Source organism: Hyalella azteca, unplaced genomic scaffold, assembly GCF_000764305.2.
Source record: "Hyalella azteca isolate HAZT.00-mixed unplaced genomic scaffold, Hazt_2.0.2 contig16640, whole genome shotgun sequence".
Lineage (NCBI taxonomy): Eukaryota > Metazoa > Arthropoda > Malacostraca > Amphipoda > Hyalellidae > Hyalella > Hyalella azteca.
In genome coordinates, this window is record NW_025946454.1 from 99,103 (window position 1) to 124,131 (window position 25,029).

The 25,029-nt window shown below is 40.6% G+C and overlaps 1 protein-coding gene across 11 annotated transcripts in view; it reads right to left on the reverse strand.

Annotated features, from left to right (window-relative positions):
- The window catches only part of LOC108669833 (ELAV-like protein 1), an 81,488-nt gene that overhangs the window by 29,583 nt on the left and 26,876 nt on the right, over positions 1 to 25,029 (reverse strand). For 10 of the 11 annotated variants that reach the window (XM_018157257.2, XM_018157256.2, XM_047884969.1 and 7 more), the window contains one exon: positions 8,426 to 8,664. In XM_018157257.2, the coding sequence (XP_018012746.1) occupies positions 8,426 to 8,639 (214 nt within the window). In that variant the 5' untranslated portion in view covers positions 8,640 to 8,664. Of the gene's footprint in view, positions 1 to 8,425; positions 8,665 to 17,456; positions 17,686 to 25,029 lie in introns of those variants that run through there. The other variant, XM_018157255.2, reaches the window with a different exon arrangement.

Consider the following 25,029-nt stretch of genomic DNA (forward strand, 5'->3'; position numbering starts at 1 on the left):
ATAGAAAAATCACCATACGAGTGGGAACCATGGCGATCATTATAATAGTGCCTAATCCATAACCAAACTGGGATGATTTTCAAACCGAGGCAACACTGTATTACGGAAAAGCTGTAACACGATCCCACTAAATTCATCCTAAATTCGCTGAACACGTGCTAGAAGGATGGTCTTGCTGCTGGCTGCTGAGGAACTAACCCTCAAATATCGAGTACGTGCATCCTTCCAAGCTGATTTGACGGCGACTCTAAATATGTTTTTTTTTTTCTGACATACTGAAAACCACTAATGAATGCTAGTCGAAGACAATATAATCAACAATGTAAAAGCCTTCAATTAACCATGATGTGATTCCTGTAATGCAGGAGTCAAAAATGTTTTACGGCGCGGACTTTGGAGCACGAGATGACGTCGCACGCTTTTTATTCAGGCCGAAGAAGAGTGTATATGGGGCGGCCGTAATGGGAGGATTTAAGAAGGCTTTGAAGTGGCGTCGTAGTGTCGTCGACTGCTCACGCCTCTTCGCGAGTTTTTTATTCCAGCAGAGGCAGGAGTAATGCGAGGCTTTAGTGAGGGTCATTGTGGGCTTTACGAGAGGTGCTGCTGCCGCCGCTGCCACGTCTCAAGAACCACAACTGCGGCAACACCAGCGGCTGATGACACTTTGTACATGCCGATGGTTTTCCTCAAAATGCGCGTTAAAATACAACACTGCTCTTACACGCTACTCATGCATTTATTTAATGACATCAGCAGTGAATACAATGCTAATGGAGCCATTTCTTCACATTTATTTAAGAGAGTCAGTCGTACGGGTCAGCAATTTCATGTGAAATTAGTATAAGGTCACAACTCTGAGGTTGCAGTTCACGTAAGTAGGTTGTTTGGTTTCTGTATCTCGGAAATATCCATACCTAGGATACATACAACAATGGCTAACAGAATTAAGCTGTAGCCGCAGCAACGATGTAGCGATTGTTGCAATTTTTTTTAGCGCATTTCCTCATTTATGGAAAAAATGCACTATTGTGCTCGCCATGTCAGTCTGTTCGTCCTTGACTTCACGTTTTCGTCGACGAGAAAATGCGCTCGCTGTCACTCACTGCAGTGAGTACTGAGTTATATATTTTTTGTATCCGCTGCACTACAGACTACAATTGTACCGACGAGGTAACAGTGCAGCAGCTCAACAGTAGTAATGTAGAGGCAAAAGCAGCGGTCGAGAAAAGCGCTCTAGGGATGCAAATTAGGATGTAGGAAGCTCGCGGCGCTGGCACGAGCTGATGCATACAGAGGAGATGCAGCGCTAGCAAAGCGTCCACATTACAGCGAGTCTCGGCTTCCGTACACCAACACACACTGCAACTCATCAACAAAATGCTGCTTCAAACTCGTCCTTTTTCAAGAGTGCCACAAGTTTACTATTTCCATCTTTTCAGTTTTTTTTTTTTTTTGAACCGTCAAAAAGGGCCGTGATGGTTTCGCGTACCATAAAATTTGCACAAATCGACTCCTTTGAATTCGACGAGTCTTTGGGTTCAGAAGAAAACGGGTAAAAATAAATTATAGGCCGAATAACAAGAACATATCTCAAATCGTAAAGAATGAAGATGTCGTTCTTTCTTATAAAATCACTTCAGGTTGCCACCCAGCACGCAAAAACCGATAAAAATTTTTCGAAGCATTTATATGCCTTCATATATTTTACTTGATGCCATACGCAAAACTAAGTCGTAAAAATAAAAAAATAAGGCGGTGATAGAAATAAATTCTGGCATCACCAACTATGGGATCCGATTGTTTAAATCGCCAATTAGTCATAATTTGAAGGAAAATGTCAGCGAAATTTATCATAACTTCATTGAAAACGCTTCGGTGACCAGTGGCGTTTTTTATTAACACAACTATAGGCAGATAACTATTAACGATTTTCTTTCTTATCCGCTCGAAATCTCCAGCTGAGATTATCACGAAACTATGCCGTCTATTGATGATCATTTAGGCTTCTATCTCAATTGTGTAAATACAGGTATCATGATTCGGATTATGTGTCTTTTCTTAACTTGTTCAATAAGTACCCTTGACCCTAATAAACTCTTGTGTCATGAAAATAGTCCCTCAGTCGGTATTATTTAAGGTACAACGGACAGCATTTAGGTTGTTATGCTGCGGATGCAGCAGGCACGAGAGAACCCGTACGTCAATGCGTTATGGTCTTGTACGTCAACGCGTTATAGAGCGTCATGCGCGCGTACTTCGAGGGTGTCTTGAAATGTCAAACTTGAGTGACAGGAACGCGCCCCTGACATTTGTGACAGCCACGCGCAGTCATCCGAGATATCAGGCAACACCTGACGTAATGAGCGGTTATGTGCTTGTAGAACTTAAATTATGCAGCGTTTTGATTTGCTTATCATTTTTTAAGTATCTTCATCCTGAACAGAATTTTCGTTTAGGAAATGACGAAAAAACGTGCAGCAACAGATAAAATTGACAAGCCTACGTACAGAAATAAGAGAAGAGTCTCACCTCACTTGACACTGTCAAGGGAAGTAGTTGAATATTTTTCTGTGGCGTTTGACATTATTACGGAACAGTAAATAAAATCAGGACCAAGAAAATGGCTAAAAACAAATAACAATTTTCACATTTTTAAAATCTATTATTTGCCATATTTTCTAACAATGAATGTTTCAAACAGAAATTGAGGTTTAGGGTGGTGTCGAAGTAGAGGGTAACCCTTCCGAGCCACCTCAGAGTCAACAGCAAGAGGCAACGCAGGATTACGAGGGCCTTCAATCAACAAGCCAAACTAATTGATTGAGATCCAACGTGATAATTGCAATGATGGCAGCCACGACAGACTAGCACATGCAATTTGACTTCACTGTCACCAGTAGAATGCAGTTCTCTGTGAGGAACTAGCGATTACGTTAGCAGCGTCAGACAAAGAGACGAAAGAAATCAATTTTAAACTAGAAAATCAAGAGCCCAAGATGAAGTTACTTTCGTTGAAAATAGTAGGGAGGTTTCAAAAGTTACGATAAATTCTTCACCATAATATACTAGACGCAGTTACTAATAGATTTACGTAAAAAACATGAAACCCGAGAGGTTAGTAGGTTCAGAAATTAACGGAATCATGTTTGTGATCGAATACGTGGTTTAGAACTGAGCTTGGAAGAACAATCGTGAGCAAGTGAATTTGAAACTAGAGTTCACACGAAAATGGCGAAAAATTCGAGAATGGTCTTGTGGATATTTGCGGCTAATCATCAGGGAAAAAATAATTTTCGTATCTCGTAAAATTAAATAGGTTTATGCATAAAATGCGAGAAGCAACCTAGTCGAGGACGGACGACGAATCATGCCGCTGTGCAATAGAGAATAGCACTCAAGAGCCACTACTGCGCAATAAGAGCTGGAAAAACGATAACACGCCGAGTTCTCCCTCGGCAAAGAGAAAACTTTGACGAGACGTCTAGGGCAACTCGTAAAAAATTTCGTTAAAAAGAATCTGAAAACGAAAGAAGGTGCAAACGGACGGCAAGTCTTTACCAGGATATCGATCCGCGACACGTGCCACACGTTCACGTAGTAGCGCGTGCCGCACATTCACGTAGCAGCGCGTGCCGCACGTTCACGTAGCAGCGCGTGCCACACGTTCACGTAGCAGCGCGTGCCGCACGTTCACGTAGCAGCGCGTGTCGCACGTTCACGTAGCAGCGCGTGTCGACGCGAGCCGCACGTTCACGTAGCAGCGCGTGTCGCACGTTCACGTAGCAGCGCGTGTCGCACGTTCACGTAGCAGCGCGTGTCGAACGTTCACGTGGCTGCGACGCATGGCACACGATCACGTAGCAGCGCGTGATGCACGTTCACGTAGAAGCAACACACAGTTCAAAGTTCACATAAAAATGCACGTTCACGTAGTAGCAAACGTTTGAGAGGCTGAGCGTGATGCACGTTAGTTTGGCACACATACAAGTAAATGCGCTTGGTGAACGATCGTAAAGCTGCGCGTGGTGTTGGTTCGATAAGCGGCAGGTGGCGAGCTTTCACGTATCTGTGCATGCCACTCATTTCTACAATGCCAATTCGATCAACAATATGTTGCAATGGCTAGCGTAGCACTAACATACAACACTGGATACTAATATTTGAATATCCTTTATATCATCTTACGCAGTAACGATTAGGAATGAAGCAACTCATTTGGTATATAAATGATGTAAAACACTGTTGTTCAATGAGAATAATGAGAGTCTGAGTGCATCCATTAAAACACTAACTACAGAAGTTGAGTAAGGAAGGAACAAAAAATAAAACTTCAAGACTAGGCCGCCAGAACTCGTCGTCACTCTTCCTCGCTCTGATAAGTTCACATAGTTCACTCGGAGTTAAAAACAATTAGGTGACCGCCAGTTTGAGAGTTTCTCTTATAGTGAAGACGGTAATCGAATCAGCACAATACTTGCTAACATGTTGTCATTAAAACTAGATTACTAAAAGGAACTTGAGCAAGGAGGGAATTGGATATGAAAAATAAATTATTAACGAACTCGGAACAGATTGACCTGTGGAGAGACCAGCTCAGGTCTAAATTGGAGCTCCAAGTTGGAGAGGCACGAGACAAGACGAGCAATTTAGAGGCGAGGGCAAGCGGCCTACGACCGAGGGAAGGTCCTCAGAGAACTTGCAGGGTAACATTAGCTAGCTGAGAGGGTAGGCGACGGTGAGCCTCACGGCAAGAGGGAGAGGGAGATTGGCAACGAGTGAGAAGAGAGAAAGAGAAAGGAAGACTTCAGTGCGGTCGTCATGACAACCTGGTGAAGCGGTACACGCAACATCTGCAGACGCTGAGCTCGCTGCAGCCGTCGCTACTTCCCGAGCCTCCATCGTGATTATGCCAAAATTAACCTCTAAATGCACACAGAAATGTGAAGGAGATATTTCAACACAAATCTACGTAAAGAAGGGCGTTATTTAATTACATTCTCGAATACAAATTTTGCTTTCATCATGTGTTTTTAGTTCATGATGGGCACTAATAAACAATAGGTATACAGTCAGGATAGTGGATACTGGATACTGTATCTTTTGCAGTAATTCCATCAAACTAAACGATGAGATTATTTGAGTACACCCGTTGGATCCAAGGCAATTATTCGCAAAAAAAACAAAGTTTTGCTTGATGCATGACTTATTACGAGCCCATTAAGTGCTCGACAATTATCTGCAGTGGAGCACAGTTATCGAAGAAGCCTAATTTCAATCAACGCCATAACTTAGCTTCGTCCGGTCATTGCAAATATTTTGAACGGGCCATGAAAAATTCCAGTAATTCTAGTCACCCGCGGCGAAATGTTAATAACAGCGTGCCACGTAGCTATGCACGTTGATCAACACGGCGCAACCAGAATTTGCTTCCTCACAATTTCGGTTCGAAAGTCCGCAAGACAAGTAGAAATACGAAACGTTCATTTTCGAAAAATTATCTATGATAATTTTCCATTAGTTCTTTTAATGACAGCGCGGTGCGGATAACGCCATAATAATACGCTGCGTTGTTACTAATAGACAAAAATCGATGCTAAACTTGACTATCATTGCGCATGATTTCAAGATACGCCGACGACGAAGGAATGATCGCAAATTGAAAAAACTTCATCATCTATGAACCTAGGACCCTTCGATGTTATCGAGGAAGAATTCAAAGCGAGCTTCGTCGTCGCTAAAAATATAGAGGCATGTTGCGGAGGAAGATGGCTGGAGAGGGGCGACGGCAATCGATAAATTGGGGGTTTTCTGCAATGAGCACAACGGTCGAGACTAATCTCCAATGAAACTCCAGCGATCGATTCATGGCTTTGTTCTGTGCAGCGCCAGATGGACTCCTGAGCCGGCATATAAGAATCCTTGCTTCGCAGCGCATTATTGAAAAAAATGCGTAAAGTTATATAAAAAAATGCGTAAAGTTACGCAGAAGATCGGATATTTCTTAGAAGGTAATCGTGAATCATGGCGCAAAATTTTGTCTGTAATTTCTCTGGACCAAGAATGTCACGCTGCTGGTATTAATAATCTATCAATACATGGAAATGCCACCAGTTCAATTCAGTATCGATGGCGATGCCAGCAGGTTCCCAATAAAATCGGCTCCATCGCATGAGCTATTCGATGGAGGTAACATGAGCATATCAGTAGTTTTAAATACAGCTCTAACGGCAATAAAAGTTGAAAAATATACTTTAAAGATGACAGTTTTAGCGGAGAGGGACGTTCGACGGCTGTAACGCCATGACTTAAAATCATAATGTAGCTCCGTAGTCCGATATTTTACTGGTTACGGAGAGGTTCTCAAATAAAATGGCCTTGAACATTTCATTGCATGAAAGCCTCTGTCACTTGATTTTATCATAGAATTTAAGCCACATTAAGATGAAGGTAATAGATACTGATTGGTTAGAAAATATTCCAGGAATAAGCACGATCAGAGTGGCTGATAATATCTGGACCAAACTTCGGGTCAAAGCTCGTTGGTGGTTAATAGAAAATGTGAGCAACGTTTGAGCAAGAAAATTTGAGTCGTTGTCCAGCATACAGGCTTAAGGGGGATTAAATGTTGAGTTTATTTTTTAGCAGAAATTCCGAAAGATGAATTAATAATGTGGGAAAGAAATCCGCAATACAGGCACGCGAGAAATCAAACAGCAGGGCAAATAATAGAGGAAAATTAGAGATCAATAGTAAAGGGGGAATAAGGGATCGATAGTAAAGGGAAGCGAGGGATCAATAATAGAGTGGACCATATATAAGAGGAGCGCCGGTCGATATCACAGCAACTAAGCTCGCCATCACATCGCTGCGCGCACGGCGGTCGATAACCGGCGACACCTCACGCACACACGCGCCGCTCTCACCCTCTGTCTCCTGAGGAAATGCGGCCTAGCATCACACTGACTTTCATCCTTTAATGCAAGTTTTGCGGTAGACCACAGCCTAATTGTCATCAACATTTTTCTTATTGTCCCTCTCAATTTGGCAGATTGAACTTTTTAAGGATTTGAAAGTTGAAATGTGAAGTTTCCTATGGATATTTATTATAAAATTAAGACGCTTAGAAGAAATACCGGACTTATTTTTGAATACTAAGTGAGGGAAACAATGACGCCAGACAACGTCTTCCTAAATGCATCCAAGCTACAAATGGGGAAAGGGAGGGGGTGGGGGCAGAGGAGGGGGCGAACGGAGGGCTTGTGCGTGTACAAATTGTTTTCAGTTTTTGCTTAGTCGGTACCTTGTAGTGCGCAATAGAGCGTGTAGTGAATTTCGGCGTCAAAGAAGTCTAATAATAATAACCGACAAAGAATATATGTGACCAGGTTCAAAAGGCTATTTGATATTAAAAAATCACAACAGTAATAGCAAGTTAGGAGGGAAAATTCCAGTGCAGCTCGGAATTTCTGACGTAGCATAGTCGGACCAGTTCTCTCCTGTGCGTGGATGCTTTGTAAAAACCACGAAATCATCAATTTGCACATTCAGAGAATCAACAAGCTTGAGAAAATATAAGCATGATATTTCGGGCATCATTTGAACATTTCAAATCTAAATAATAAACAGGAGACGGGCGGACAGAGATGACGACCGCACCGAGTAACACTGTTCTAGCGAGGCCCGAGTGTGTGCCCTCACCGTCACAGGGATCTCAAGACAGTAGCTCAGCTCGCCAATCTGCTAATGCAGGAGCCGGCAGAACAGCACGCACCTTACGACTACCGGCCTCCGTCGTCCCTTGTGGTTTCGATCATTTTCTTGCGCGTTCCTTAATGCCTAAACCTCGGTTACACGACAAAATCCGAAATGCATACCAGATACAGTGGGACAGAATGCTGAAGGAACGCATAAATCGGGTAGCATGATCTACTAAAAAAAAGCCACTGGTTGATCATTGAATGTTCTCGTAAAAAAAACGAAAAATACTTGCGGGTTCTTGCGCATTCAATTTGCAGGCTGAAACTCATGGAACCGGGAAATCTGCTTGAAGTCCCGAAGCTATACGATGCTGTAAGTTTTTCCTGTCAATTGCTGGTCGTAACGCAAACTTCAATTCGAAATGGACGTTCTTACGTATAATCTCATGTGTTTTAAAGAATAAAATTTGAAATAATTTGTAGCACAATGTAAGCACAGAAAACTTACCTGCCTTCATGCTAAGTAAACCAACGAATCAATGGACAGCGATGAAAACAACATACACATTTGTACGTTTTTAAAATTTCCTAAAGGTAGAAAATTATTGGTATACAAATCTGGCATCGAAAAATTTTCATATGAAATGGGAATTGCCTTATTAAAATATGAAATCGATGGGTTATAAATTTGAATTGTAATAACTATTAAGAGTAAAGTAGTTTCTCACCTGTTACTTTATCCTTGATGAGTTTGCATGACTCGAGCTCGCCTATGGATGAGAAGAGGGACCTGATTTCCTCCTGGGTCATGCTCTGGGGCAGGTAGTTGACGATGAGGTTGGTTTTGCTTTCTTCAACCATGCCGGACTGCGATGAGTTTGACGATGCCGTGCCGTTCTGTGCAGGAGCGCAACTGTCCATACCATTCATCATTCCGGACATCCACGATTCCACGCTCACCTTCAAGCTGAAACAATAAAGGATTAATAGCTGTTAGAAAAAGATATGGATCAACGAATAAAATTTTGGTTAATTATGATTTGTAGCAGCACATAATGTGATGAGAGTAGTAATTATTAACCTGTAAGGAACGAAACAAACCAAAGAGTCTGGCCTGATTGCATAACTGGTTAATCTCTACAATAACTGGTTAATCTTTGTCAGCTGAGTCGACCTCCCATTCGCAAAATCTATTTCATCAATAGAAATCGGAATGCTTAGAAACGTTCACATGAAATGAGGTGCAAATAATCCAATTAAGTAACCTCGTCCGGTAACAACAGCATCAGCTCTTCAAAGTAGTATTATATTTAGCAACCGACATCAAGTTAAATTTTACCTTTTTTTTAAATTTTATTGCACGGTTCTAATCAATGAACTCGTTAATTATACGGTTTTTTAAATTAAACAAAATCACTTAAAATTCAAAACCTTTAAAACCGTACATTGAGCAAAGTTTGAAAATTTAAAAGATTTTCGAATAATGAAAAATGACCGAGTCACAGGATACCAATTGTGTAACAACTGTAAATTTGCTGAACAATTGCACATTTGATTTATAAAAATTGCTAAAAATTCCAATTAAGTCTAATAAAATGCCTCCATCTGATGTAAAAAGATTCCATCATTTTACTAGGTAATCAAACCAAAATCAACTGACAAACAGGTCGGAGTCATTTAAAAAAGATGTTTAATAATTTTAATGCAAAACTTGTTACAAGCAATCAGGAATTCGTGGGCGTAGAGCGAGATAGGACTGAGTTCGTACAGAGGTGAAGCAGGTGCATCCGATATTCCAACAGGTGTTCTGAACACGTGCTGCAGCGGCCGAGGCGAGTGCAAATGTGAGTACCACGACTGAACGATGGAATATCGTTTCTTGTGCCACATAAACTACACATCAGCAGCAATTTCAAGACAGAAGAATTGGCTTATGAAACAAAAAATGTAACTACAGCCCTGGTAAGCATAAGCAAATGACTTCTGATAACTTGGCTCGCTTTATCAAATTCCGAACAACGACTCAGCAGCTCAGGCGTGTAGGACAAGCGATGAAATCGTTCAGATTAATCGCGACAACCTGATTAAATCGCAGACGAGTAAAATCAATAGGAAACACCCAGCTTTATGCAAAGACAACTAAGCAAATCAACTCTCTTAATTCGCACGTATTTTGCTTATTGAAATCGTTTTGGAAACAAATCAACAAAACAAGTCCAGCCTAAGACACAATAAGTACAGGTTGTGTAGGCCACAGCTTGAGCAGGGGTAACATACGCTGCTAAGTGACCAGCAGCAGCTGGGCTCTGCAGGATGTACCCAACACAAGGCTTAGGAATACTCTAGATTCTAGAAGGTAAGAGACCGCACCTCCGTCTACGGATACAATAAATTGATCAACGTTGTTCACAACTTATTGTATTGTTGTTATTAATAGCGCTGTACGAAATATACTATACTGCAACTTAATCGTGGTAGAATAGTTGGTGTGCTGTAAGGTTGAATAGGGATCGAAGCTGTCAGGAAAATAATAGCATTAAGAGCCTTTGATGTCGGGGGAATTGGAGATGACAAAGTGGATTTTTATTGGAAAAGTTCGTTATTCTCTCTACCTCTTCAAGTCGCAAGCCTCCTATATCAACTATCAACTTTATTAACAGAATTGAGCAAGAAATTTAATGCAAGATCTAAGATACAAGCTAAAATTTAAAATGTTTGTCTGATAATTCAACACTGAAGAACGTATTTCCCATCAGCATTAGACGTTTTATTGACGAGCGGGAAGTAAAGTGCGATGCCTTCATAGTGCCCAATCAACGATCTTTTTTACATGCAAACAAAGAAAAATTAATAACTGTGGTCAACCTTTACACAAGAAGATTGATAAATAAAATTGATCGGAACCCCCACCAATGACATTCAAGAAACTCGAGTGAAACGAACAGCTACCGAACACACCGATTGACGTTGAATTCGAATGAGCACTGGTTCACTGTAGATCACATTTGAAATACACGACACAACCAACAGGTTTCATTTGCAACGTAAATGCAGCTCCTGAAAGTGTGACAGGAAACGCCGACGCTGCCTAAACCTCTGCAGCAAACGGCTTTTAGCTCGTATCGAGATCAAATATAATGTTAAACGTACTGAATAGAAAGATAAAATTAAATCAAAAGAATACAGAGCAAAGGAAGGTAGTAAGTTTTTCTAGAAAATTAAATCGTGACTGCACCAAATTTTTCGGATCCAGGGTCAGTAATCTAATAATTTCAAAAGTTCGCATAAAATGGTTGAATAAACTTCATAATCGTCATATTGATAACGTGCGCACTATCTGGAAATTCAAAGTTTTTAAGCAGCACCAAGAAATGTTTGTTGATACGGTCGACTGACCACAATAAAAAACTAACCACAAACTTGAAATATTCAAAAAGCAAGTCCTAACAGCAAAGAGGCAAAATTGACTTTTATAGCTCGGGTTCAGTACGGCTCCTTTTTTAACATGGAGTTTTTTGCCAGAGTTCTATCGATCAAAGTGTCCATGGGTTGATAGAACCGTCCATTACAGGGTCTATCCCTAAGTCTACTTCTATCTTCGGACTAAGATCAAAGCTTCGCCTAATGGACTGATTGACAAGGCTTGACAATAGGAGGCAGCGCAAAAGGATTCACTTTACAAATAACTTAGCGATTTTGAAGAAAAAAGATGTTTCCAAAAACAAGCTACGCTTAGAAATGGATGGACGATCCAATATTACAAATAGCATCGGTTCATTTTCGCCATTTGTTTCTAATAAGAGATTAAGTTACTACTTAACATAATTGAAAATACCATTTCTTTTTCTTAACCGAGATTTAAAAAAATTTAAAAACGAAGAGACGTCAAGTACCTTCACCATATCTTCACTGAAACAGTTTTGAGTCCAACTCCATCTCAATTCTGAAAATTTAGGAAACTATTATAAAATAATACTTTTTTAATGTTTTTCTTTTGGTTCAGACCGAAGCTGCACCTTTCCTCTAACTCAAGAGGTTACGTTTCGAAGTTTTGATTGAGCAAGTGGATACAGATATTTAGGTATATTATATTCTACTATTATACTATATTATATATTATTATATTACATATTATACATGTAGATATATAATGTACCTATCACCGTTCGAACAATTCCACTCTGCGCAAAGCCTTACATAGTGCGCGTCAATATTCAACGCGAATTCACATAGCGAGAACAGAGACGGCTCAAGTCGTTGTGGCCATATTAATAATGAGCGGGTACTATATAGGTACTAGGAATGAGCGCATTCGAACTTTAGACGTGGTAATCCATTTAACATGAAACTCTTTTTCTGCGGATGTATTAAACACATAAGTTACTTTTCGAGACTAAAGGACTGGTTACTAGGAGATACCGAGAGAAGACCAAGCATAGCAGTAACACAATAACATCTGCCGGCAAATAAGTGAAAAAGAACGTCAAGTCGTGACTCATGTACGAGCCTTTTAAAAACTGGTTCCCACCTAACTGTATCATTAATATTTTCATATAGTTACCGTGAAAAAAAATTATTTATAAGTCTGAGGACTTGACACGCGGCGCAAGTGAGGAACCTCAATGTTTCCAGACTTTATATCAGATCGATCACCGGCGCCCACATACGCGGCTTCATCACACCCTCTCCGCACTCTGCAGCTGCTGACAGCTGTACGAATGCCTTGTAGAATCTGTACAAATGAGCTGCAGCAGCTAGCAAGTGTACAAATACGCTGTAGCAGCTAGCAGGCTAGCAGCTAAACAAATACGCTGTACCAGCTGTACTGGTCTGCTGAGTAGCTGCTATAGCAATTGTATGGTTCGTTACGAGTAACTTGCAACTGCTATAAAGGTGAGTCTACATGCCCATACGAGCGAAGTTCTAAGTATTCCAGAGGTTACTCTGTAATCACAAACGAAAGCATATTGGCGAACGCCAACAAAATTAAGGGGAGCGTCTGGGGGTAAAAGTCGCTACTTTTTACTCTTCCGGTTTTTATGCTCATCTTAAAGCTTACTTTCTGCCACATCGAACAGTACTAGAACCATCTCTGCACGTTGATTTATGCGTTCACGACAGATCCCGAAAGGGGGAGGGTGGTGGGGTCCCTTCACAAAATCCTATGGAGATAATTACGGCTAATATAAGCTCTAAAAATGTATATACACATAATATAAGCTCTATAAATGTGCTGTCGCTGGACCTACAGCTCAGTTCCCGACAGATATCATGCGGAGAGGTGCTGATAAAGTTGTCCTCTGCACTGCTGACTGACTTTGAAGTAAGCTCACGCTTACTTTGGGTATCTAAGCTACGTTACATGCCTTTACATAGCGCGCCACGGTTTTCCGCCTCTACTGAACAATTTGAAAACATGAAAACCTCTCTCACGCCAAACCTATCTCCTCCTACGGTTTTAAAGCTACATCAATGAGACATATACCATTCGATTCGCAAAGAAAAGATCTACAAATCGCTGGTTGCGTTTTTCTAATTTCGTTATAGTTTGGATTTTATTTTTTAAAAAGGGGGGTGTAGGGGGGGGGTAAAATCGAAAAATTTCCGAAAAATGTACAACAAATGCCCCCACACCCACAAAATTGAGAAATTAAAAAAACGTGTACAGCTAATTATAGATATGGTCTTTACGCATCGAATGATATGTGTCTTGATGTTGTAGCTTGAAAATCCTAGGAGGAGATAAATTTCTACGGTACCCCCTTTTTTGGCCGTTTTTTAAGAATTTCCCGTTTTTTTCATTTTTTTCGAAAAATTCACACGAACAAAAATTTCTTAGAATTCTGTTTTACATATGTGTACCAAGTTTCAGAATGATCCGTCTGTAAATAGCAGAGATAAATTTTACCCCAGACGCTCCCCTTAACAATAGGCTTCACTCGACAATATTAGCACATACAATTATAACTCAATTATAAGTAACTCAATTATATCAGAAGTCGCCATCGGTAGTGATCTCTGAAATCAGAAGAACGGAAACCAACCATCTAAATTGGCGAATCTTTGCAGACAAGAATGGCAGGTGGAAGCGCTGCATTTTATATCGGGATACACAAGACCAGAAATTTGTGATCAACAAAATATTATATAGCTCAGACTGCCAAAAAAATCATTATTCACGGCATAATAATGACAAATAACGGAGTAAATAATGTGACAGAAAATGACAGACGCGTGACAGATAACGGGGTAAAACAGCCAAGACGAGTCAGTTGGTATCACCCGCATTAAAACGCTACTGACAATGATTATAAAGAGGAAGAAAAATCAGCAATAAGATTATCCTAAGTAAAGCCTAGTTTGACAAGAGTGAAGAAAATAATTAAGGAATCTTCTCGAGTTCTTGTAAATGTAAAGCGTATGGGGAGCATCACTAATTACTTATTATCGTACTAGATTGACGAATAATACACAAGATTTGTAGCAGCAATAGCGAAGTCTCCGTCTTATTGAGCCGTGAAAAAAAACACAATAATACCGTGTGTTAAAAACGGCGTACAAGTAAGAGTAATCATCAGAAAGTTGATTAAATTTTCGCACAAATGATTGATATTATTAATGCCAGTACTTCTTTGGCATCAAGTCGATATGAATCAAGGTTGAAGTTAAGTGTAAAGCGACGAAGAATAAATTTCCTGAAAGACATCTCATGAATGATGTAAACAAGCTCGTATTCGATACCGTTCGTTCACACGCATGGTTAATTTGCAAACCTAATATTAAAAATGCAAAATAATCAATCAGAAATTATTGGGAGACACACGAAGGTGTAACAGCCATTATTATCAGTGGTCACGTCATGAGATGCTGTCAGTTATTTACGAGAATTACCCGTTATGCATGTTACAACATGATAAATTAATGGGCCGTCTCAGGTTTTCATCAGAGATAAAAAGAATTAAATACGATTTATTTCTCTACGATACAGTGCGAATATTAGAGCATGTCGACCCTTGGTCTGCCTGATATTCATCGACTTCAGAATTATTAAGAATTACCAGAATCAATTTTCTCCGACACAACGACATGCATGTCCGTGAAACGATCACCCCATGTCCAGTCTAGTACTTCTGTTCACGAAGCGTTATATTCGAATTAAGACGAGCTTGCATATAGTAATTATATATACATAGTAAATAGTAATTTCGGTACAATCACAAAATAAGATGCAGCTCGTCAACTGTAATCGGTTCCTTCCACAAAAAAATATAACTCAGTACTCATTGCAGTGAGTGACAGAGAGCGCATTTTCTCGTCGACGAAAACGTGGTCACGGACGGACGGACTGACAGACAGACGGACGGACATGACGAGCACAATAGCGTCTTTTTTCCGTCAATGAGAAAATGCGCTAAAAATTGAGGAAAACAATGAACCATCATTCCGCGATCAAAATAAAGTTTGTAATGGTGAGGCCAACTTAAAAACTTACATGAAAACATCATTGAACAAAATTTCTTTGCTCAACAGACGCATGATCGACTTTCACTTAATTTCCCTGGCATGCGCATAAAGATGTCATGAGATGTAATGTAAAGTCCAATAACCGTGAAACGTAACTTATTACGAGCGATATGCTGATGGAAATTCTGTTCTTTACATCATGGATGGCACGTTAGAATAAATAAAATGCTAATTTTAGAATTACGATGATTAAAATTACGCTGATTATAAGGAACAGTTATAAAGATTCCGCTTCGGCAGACGCATGCCACATACCCAGGCGTAAGGAGCAGTTATTTATAGTCTAAGTTTTATAGCCCACAATAAATGAGAAACATGTTCATTCACAGATAAATTATTAGTTCAAGTAAGGCCAATAAGAGAAACGACTTAATCACTTGACCTCTGCAGTCTTGTGGTCACAGAGATAACACCAAAGAGGATTTGGGTGACGAAATAAGAAGAAACCTGTCGAGTTAAAGATCAGTTTATGATGTCACTTGGAACCTTATATTTGAACTTTCCAATCCCACAAAAAACTTGATTCGTTAGAAAAAGAAAAAAAGCAATAATAAAATCGCCAATAAGGAATATTCTCTGGCCTTCAATGAAACGTGTATTATTCAATTACGTGCACTAATAAGCTAAATAGTCGCAACAAAACTGATGGCAGCGTATGAATTTTAATAATATTCGTCAAATTTTCATTTCCATAATTGAATGTGACCATGAGCAATTCAGCGACGCGAATGTGTTGAGAAATATTGTGACAAGCTGACGACAAGATGAAGACTTTTCTGAGACGAGATTGAAAAAGGTTTAGCGAAATCCTAATTTGGCGAAAGCTGCGTCTATAGCGAGCGGTAGCGGCATAAGAAACAAGATAGTCCATTAAACCTGAGCGATGAATATTCTAATATTGTCCATTAAACCATTAATGAAATGAATATTCTAATAACGTGGCGATTCAACAAACCAATAATTGAAAGATAACGAAATTCAGTGCTCAAAATATTTAACTAGATTACAACTAAGCTATTGACGAGGGAAAGTATTTTGAAAGCAAAATTCAAGTATCATGAACCACGTGTGAAGGACCAGCACAACAACCATTAAACACGTGTGAAGAACCGACATGGCTATCATGGACCACGTTAAGAACCAGGGCAGATACACTGAATTGCAACTTTGCGAATGCAGCTTCCATGGATTACAAGCAGAACCTTAACGAGTATTGCGACTCATTTGATAACGCAACAAATATCTGTCTATTCGAGAGTAAATCGATAGTGACCGGTATTAAAGACGAACGAAAACGAAAATTAAAGAAAGACGAACGAAAACGAAAATAGTACAATATAACCAAACTTAAATTCCGTTGTATTATTCATGTTATGCATTTGAATTCGTTACAGACCAAATGACGGACCAAACGTGAGAACCGCGCGGGAATAAGAAAAACTGGGTTCAAAATGGCGGATAAAATGCTCATTTGTCGATACATAATATAATCACTATCAAATTTCCCAAGGTAATTCGTGACAAACTAAACAGCTAATTTAATTCACGTACTGAAATTCATAAGGAGACATAACCACGTGTCCAAATTGAAGAGTGGAAATAAAAATCGCAGAGTCAGCAGGCAAACCCAGGCAGCTTCATTCTAATTACGTTCATTTTATTAACACTGATTAGGCATTAGGGCCCAGGAACAACAATGTATATCGACAGCAGATGAAGGATTTTGTGAGTGCACAATTTTACTACCCAGACACATGTATATATAAATAAGCTGACTCAGTCAAAAATATTAAAACACGAGACAAAAATATTCAAATTAAATCGGCACGCGTGTCAAGCGTTTCGAGAGAAACTAAATACCGATATTGCACAAAATAAATAAATTGTCAGCAAACGTTTTTATATTAATGTATAATAATGAAATACCTAACTTGGGACATTTTTATTTTTAAACGATTCAATTAGAGTTGTGTGGAGGCGAAACCGCAAGGAAAAACATCCAAATTAGAATATCAATTTACTCGCGACTTATTAACGTAATGAAATTAAGATCAATGGCGATCAAAATTATATAGACGCAAATTAACAATAATTATACTTAGAAAAAAATCCAGAGTCTTAAAACATGAAAGGGTTTTTCATAAGAATACTCGTAGAAAAACACTGAATGAGATATAGTAGGACATGCAAGGAAAATAAAAGCAGAACTGCTTAAGATAACTGAAGTCTTCTCACCTGCAGATAAGTCAAACGAAGGCCGAGCTAGCAAGTAAATATATTGCACAGATTCTGAGCGGCGGCTGGTGAAGCAACTATTAGCAGCCGTCCAGAGGTCAGTACTCAACGGTAATAGAGCTGTGTAAAGAATGATGCTGCATCTATTGAAATGGTCAACGGACTTTCACTGAGATTAATAAAAACAACTGGAAAAAAGGAAAAAAGTCTTAAAAGTAAAAAAAAATCAAGACAAATCAGAAACTAGGTGCGTAAAAGTAGCTAGAAATAGGGACCAGGCAAAGTGGTAAGTTTGGATCCCTTCAAGTGGAATGCGTTTTTTCCTTCGTAAATTCTTGTGCAAGTACTGTAATTTAGGCGGAAACGAAATAAATGCAAGTAATAGTTTACGATGCTCAATTGAGAATATCCTATTGCAAATTTAAAGTTGGGTGAGAGTAACTAAATATGATTGTGAGACGACCGTAACGAGACGGGATGTTTGTGTATCGAGCCCGCAATAGATAGATAATTCTCGAACTCGTTACCAGCTTTCTCCTCCCTTACTTCAAACTATTGGGAAAATGTGAGAGACAAATATTTAACGAAAATCGCTTCATAAGGTGGCGCGTCGGAAACAATTTCGCTGTCTAAGCCAACTAAAGCGGTGTTTTCATCAAGGGAATTATCGAGAAAGGGGAGCGACGAAGCCAGAATGAGCCGAGTCCCAAGTTAACAAAGTTTGGCGTCGAGATCACGAAGACGAGGAGACTGGAGCCAGAGAGCGTCACGTCAGATTACACCGGCACTCCGCCAAATACTAAGACCCATGAGCGAACGCGAGGACCGCCGCCGCTTCTCCACCTCCACTGATGCCGCCACCGCTTCTCCGCCTCCACTGCGCCTCCAAGCGATGCACCGTGCAGCGTTTACTTACGTACGCACGCATGCTACAACCGCTCCCCCCATGGTCGCGTGCGCACATGTGCACCGCACCTCAGCTGCCGCGTCTCACGAGTCCAGGGCCCCCATAAAAGCTTTCCTCAGACTCCAGCCCAGACCAGAGAATTTGGCTGGAGCTTCAAGCGACACTTCATTTCATGAGAACAATCATCGACTGAACGCGTTTTGTGTATTAATTTAGTGTTATGCAGAGTCGCGTTTCGAAGTAATTCTGCTATAAAAAGTTGAATAACTTATTAATTTAATCAGCCACTACGGCGCCCAAAAGAGCAGCTGAAATACAGATTACAGAAATACAGAATGATTACTCGTTCGATTACCAATGATTACTCGTTTGTAGAAAAAGTTGTTATCCAGTGAACAAAACTTAGAAACTTAGCATGACCTCTGACAATGATAATACTTCTAGTGTTAATAATATAAGAATGTTAGCATAAATTTCAGTTCTGGTTATGGCTAAGTAACCGAAGCATGAGCGGGTAATTTAACCAACGCGTTGGACGGCTAAACAGAGTATTGGACGGGTAACTCAAGTATTGGACGGGGAACCCAAGTTTTGGACGGGGAACTCAAGTATTGAACGGGTAACTCAAGTATTGGACGGGTAACTCAAGTATTGGAAGGGGAACCCAAGTTTTGGACGGGTAACTCAAGTATTGGACGGGGAACCCAAGTTTTGGACGGAGAACCCAAGTATTGGACGGGTAACTTAAGCATTGGACGGGGAATCCAAGTATTGGACGGGTAACCCAAGTATTGGACGGGTAACCCAAGTATTGGACGCGTAACCATAGCGTTTGAGAGGTAACGAAAGCGTGGAGTGGGGGCGGGTAACCATAGCGTGGGGTGGGTAACCAAAGCTTGGGGCGGGTAACCAAAGCGTGGGGCGGTATCACAGGTACACCAGACAGCGCCAGCACGCGTCGACGGTAAGCATATTTCAGAGCACAGTTTGTTTACGCGGAACGACTGCGCGTGTTTACGGTCTGCGCTGCCTCCCGTCTGTTGCTATTTCCTTCTGAACGCCTGAGTTTTTCCTTACAATTCTCTTGAAGCTCGAAAGAATACTTCTGTTTATTAGTACATGCCAAAATTTCCAAAATGGATCTCAAAATATTCGCAAGAGATACGAATACATTTGCATGATGTTACGAGTGAAATTATTTCACGTGAAGGAACATAAAAATAATCGCGATTATGATCATCCAATAATCTTGATTCTATTATAAATAATAGAATCAAGAGCCCAAAACAGGAGGAGAGTTCAGAAGGAAGGCATGCCAAATCCACGACGCGATACGGTGGTCGAACGCGAAATGGTGGCATCAGAGCACATTATCTGGACCTATCCCATGAAAATTATTACTACGAAAACAGATGCGTGCAGAAATGCTGCGTGCTGTAGGGACTGCAGGCGCTAAACAAACACTGTAAAAAAACATGAACAGTAAGCACTGCACACTCTGGTGGCACTGGGAGAGGCAGCACCAAATGCACTGCAGCGAAGGCGTCGCAGGCTGCGGCAGCGCTGCTCAAGCGGGCGAAGACAATGCGGACAAATGACTGCCGCACCAACAACACAAATCCCCACGTCGTCTCCAGACTTCCACAACAACAGCCTTCGCATCCCACTCACAAAACTGAGAATTCAGATCAGTACAGACCACAAGAGTTGGGCCACGTAGTCATTAGCTACCGAATTTACCCTAGCATGAATACCGCAAAGATTTTCGCCTTGACTAGATGGGTAAGCTAATTTAAGTTATTTGAAACCTATTAGGCGTTCTTGAATTAAGAGTATCATCACTATCAACGGAAGAATCAGGTTCTTTACGAATTATCAAAGTAAATTGCTAAGAAACCCATGAATATCGTTGTTCTTAGTAATTAATTAAACATAGAAACCTGGAAAAATCGTGAAACGTCCCGCAGTTCGTTCAAGAGTCACAGAGCGTTGATGTGTCATCAGCGCAATGACACACAGGAACGGCCGATGAAGAAGCGGAGCGGAACGGGGCGCCCGACTCTATTGGCTATATAAGAGTCCACGTCAGCGGATCAATATAAACGCCTCAACGACCACGCTGTGAGCGAGGGTATAATCAGTGATATGTGCGGCAAATCCCAAGGCCGAGAGTTATGCCTCTCCAAATGACACAAAGCAAATTTACGAGCCAGAGCTAGCAGCGCTCAGCTTTACGACTGAGTGAATACTGCCCTATACTGCGGCACAGTTTACGATCTGTTTGAAGGCAACACCGATCACTTAGATAACAACTCAATATGACAGTTTAAGCAAGTCTTAACGTTTAAATCTGTCATAAATCATATCAATATCAAGTTTTGAAGTTCCGAAGTGAAGCAGTGAGTGGCTGGCACGGAACACAACATCGCAAAAAAAAAAAAACTTTCATGACGACAGGCCCTGAGACGAGGAAAAAAGACCAGCTGTATGCCGTAAGGAAACAAACTCACGGCATTTCAATCAATTGCATGAATTTGGTAGCCTAAATAATCGATTCCAACTTGCCTATTCTAACATAATATTTTTTTTTAGAACAGTAGCGGATGGACCAACAGTAGCGGATGGACCAGTAGCAGTTCTCAATGATGCTTCAGATAGAACAGAGAAAGCAGTTGAAATGTCTTTAAAGACGCGATAAAAATGTTGATTTTAACGAAAAATAATACGATAAAAATTTAACCGACATTTGATGGGCGAAAAGCTGAAACGATGAAGGTGCTTAAATTTTACGAAAATAATCATCACTGTGGTAAAAAAAATGTATTAAGAAGTAAAAATAGCTAACTACTACATTGTGTAACCGAGAAATATTTATTTTAGGGATACACTATTTAGTAGAAACGAAACATATCTGCCATATCGAATGAACATTACTCGCGAGCCTTAAAACATGTTATGATGAGTGACGTCTGAAGAGCCCACACAGAAAACCAACTGTTGGTGTTGGATTAGATTAAAACCGTTGCACGGCTGAGACTGGATTATCTAGACTGGAGCCTGAGGCATCCACGTGGATACTGATGAATCCACAGGGAGGCAGAATCATCTACTGGGCAACATAAACATACTGGGGGAGACATGCATACAGAGGGAGACAATAGCATATTGAAGGAGACAGAGGCATGCAGAAAGAGAACGAAGCCAATTTCGGGCACAGGCGACAGCGCCATTGAAGCAGGGAGTGTATATCAAAGAGTGGTGCGCGAGATGCAATTCAGCGATTAAGCTCATAATATGAGAGTGTAATGGAGCAGTGATGCGTGGCGGCAGCTGCTGGAGCTACACGCACGTACACAGAGCAACCCTCTTCTTAAATCAAACTCGGTTCAGTCGTTGCAAATCGTATTCGTTGGCCAAGTAAATTTTTGTGGAAATTTGGATTCGTGTAAAATTTTTCGCAAGAAATAACGCACATGTGATTATTTTCGAGCCATCTTTGAGGCAAAAATCCCAGTAGAAGGATTGGATTAACAATAGATGAAAACCAGAATTCTAAATTCATAAATAATGTTCACAGCGTCATTGAAGCAGGGGCTGTGGTGACGACTTTACGCGTAAAAACAAAACTAAGCGTTGACGAAAAACATAGCTTGACATGCGCATGAACTTGTACCCTTAGTAACACGAGATTGCGCGTTAAAAAATTACTCTCGGATTAAAGTAGCAAAAGAAACAACTAAACTAGGAAGGAGACCACGACCACAAGAACTTCTGGAAGTCAAGCGGCAAAGCTCCTGCGTTGCCAAGGCCACAATAACAGCCGGAGATCTCCTAAAGAAAGCAACGTCGCACGATGAGCCCACAAAAAGTCGATATAGCTTTAGGGGAGGACAGGCCCGACGGGCTCAAGAAGAAGGTAGGGGCTCCGTACAGCCCCCGAGGGAGACGTCAACCAGGCTAGATCTTGCGAATACTGTAGGTTTTGTTCAACGCAATCTAAACGGATTGTTGTGCTACACTCAATCTATAGATTGTTTGCCTGAGTCCTAACAGAAATTTGTTTGGCAATAGAAATTTATCGGAAAGTGACTTCACTGTTTACTTGTTATCTCAATCTTGAGATAAACCAGACCGCTGTTCAACAGTGGAGTCGATTTGTCTGCTTAGTGAGAGGAAATTTGAACGTAGCTTCACTATTGAATTCACTGAAAGAAAATGATGACATCGGAATAGTTCCGTATTCAACTGCCAGTTCACACAACATGTCATCGTGAGTGATGGGAGAGAGGAGTATTAAATGTCTGCAAATAAATGTTTATGGCGGCATTTTTAAAGCTTCACGAAATAGCTCAACACACAGAAAAAACAAGCGTAGTGTATAAAGGCATCTAAACGGTAAAAATAAATTTAACGGTTGGCAGTTGAGGCTAGTAGAAAACCAGGGTAACAATCAAATTCGGGTATGAAGCGAACACAACTCGGAGCTTACGGTCTCAAACGCCAGAACTTTCTCTAGCCCGGAGGAAATAAAACCCAGAGTTATTGTCGTCCTACAATAACCGATGACCAGACGAGCACTACAATAGAAAGCTCCAGTCATGAACCTTCAATTCAATTGTTAGTTCATCGTCGGAATTGAGAGTCAGCGCGTCGTATCAGAGTGCAGAGCATCGAGGACGGTTGCTTTCGTTTTCTCATGAATTCTATTATTTCCAATAGCGATAAATTTAAATGACATTTCATTCTATTAAATATATGTGGTGCATTACTTGGACTGGGTACCATTTTTCTTACTCGACATACACAATTTTCTCGAACACACGAAATATTACTTCCAATTCTCCTAGTACTAATTCGCCCTCACATCAATTATAACGTTCTTAACATTAATCGTGAAATTAATTATCTTTTCAGGTTTTTTTCTAACCAAGAAAATACTAGTCACGATTCATTCAGTAGATTTGCGTCATCTTTCCAATTAATCTCAAAATCATAATACGTACTCGCAAAATCATATTCAAGTGTGAGTTTGACCAGTAACTAATACCTGCAACGCTGTAAGTGTTGTTTACTTTACTTGAACAATTTCAAGCGTGGGGTAATCAAGCTGTCATTCACGCATCAATCTTAATGCTTCGTAACACGACTCAAATTCAAACACTAAATTTCTGGGAACTTAGTTCATCTTACAAATTATACCGGCAAAGCTATGGATAAAAAGCACCAACTCAGCACTCTTTTTTTTAACGCACCATGGCTAGGAAATACCAAACGGCCAGGATTACTGAGCTGGAGTCACCCTCCTGTTGGACATTTAAATCGATCGCGCTTTGAGCCAGGCTCCAATCAGCTGTTATATGTAAACCAACAGCTGCTGCAGAGCAACGACCGACGCAAAAGCAGCATCAGCGACAACTGAAACAACAGCAGTATTGGCAACAGAATCGGGTAACGGTAGTAGCAGGTAGTATAAGGCATATCAGTAACAAAAGCAACTGTTGCGAAAACAGCAACCGTAGTAAAACGAGAGACATCAATGCAAGTATTCGCAATGATAGCAGCATCAGCAACAACAATAACAAAAAGAGTCCAGTAACAGCCATAGCAGCATAACTGAAGCAGTGGCAGCAGTTACTGCACAGTATCATCAGTATCATAAACAGTAGCAGCGCCAGCAGCAGGCCTGAGAGACACGAGGACGACGGCTATGCTAGCAATGCTCTCTCGCTCTCGCCACCAAATCAATATGACGGCTCCACCACACACAAAATGAAGGTTCGCGAGCCTACGCGCGTCAAATGAAACCAATTTTGTGAAGCAGCAACGACGGACTTGCATGCAACACATTGCTGGGATGCAGAGGGGTGCGGTAAAAACAATAAACTTGGGGTGAAACACGCATCTAGACTGTTCAAAATGATGGGATGTAGATTGCACAATGGCCGGTCATAGCCGAAAACAGCAGGATGAACATCCACTATGGCGCGTGACGTCATTGTGAACCTACATGAACGTAATAAACGTGTGATGCAACGACACGTTTTTCACTTTTTTCTTATTCTTTAGCCAAGAGCCAAGAATTATGCGCTAAAGTTTAACTAGTGTAAAATGCATAAAAAAACGGGAACTGGCTTCATGGATTAAAATGATTTACAATAATTGGTGGATTGATAAGCAATTTCACAATTGTAGAATATCGAATAGAGCAAGAGCAGGCGATGGAGTTATTCGTCGTTCACCTCAATTTAAATGTGGTTTCACATAATAAACATTTATAAAAAAAGGCCTATAAAGTCATGAAAAAGGCCTTATCAAGAATTTTTTATTCTAAAATTTGCGTTGTAATCAAGTTACGCTTTAAAGGATTTTTTTACCATTACACTATATAACGACATTTATATGTATTATCCAGCATATTGTAGTGCTACCCCACCCAAAGCACGTTTCAAATACCTGATTCAAATCTAAAACAAAACAATCATCGGCCAACTGTGACTGGTTCAGAGATCGCACCTCTGACGTGAGGGGGGCGTACGCAGGCCGTAGACGAGGCTAGACGCGCCACCGGAATAGACGAAGATATACAGTTTATGTGAGCGAGCAGCAGCTGCACGCATCACTTCACGTGTCAAAAACACTAATATGTTGCTTCACCCCAGGTAAAGT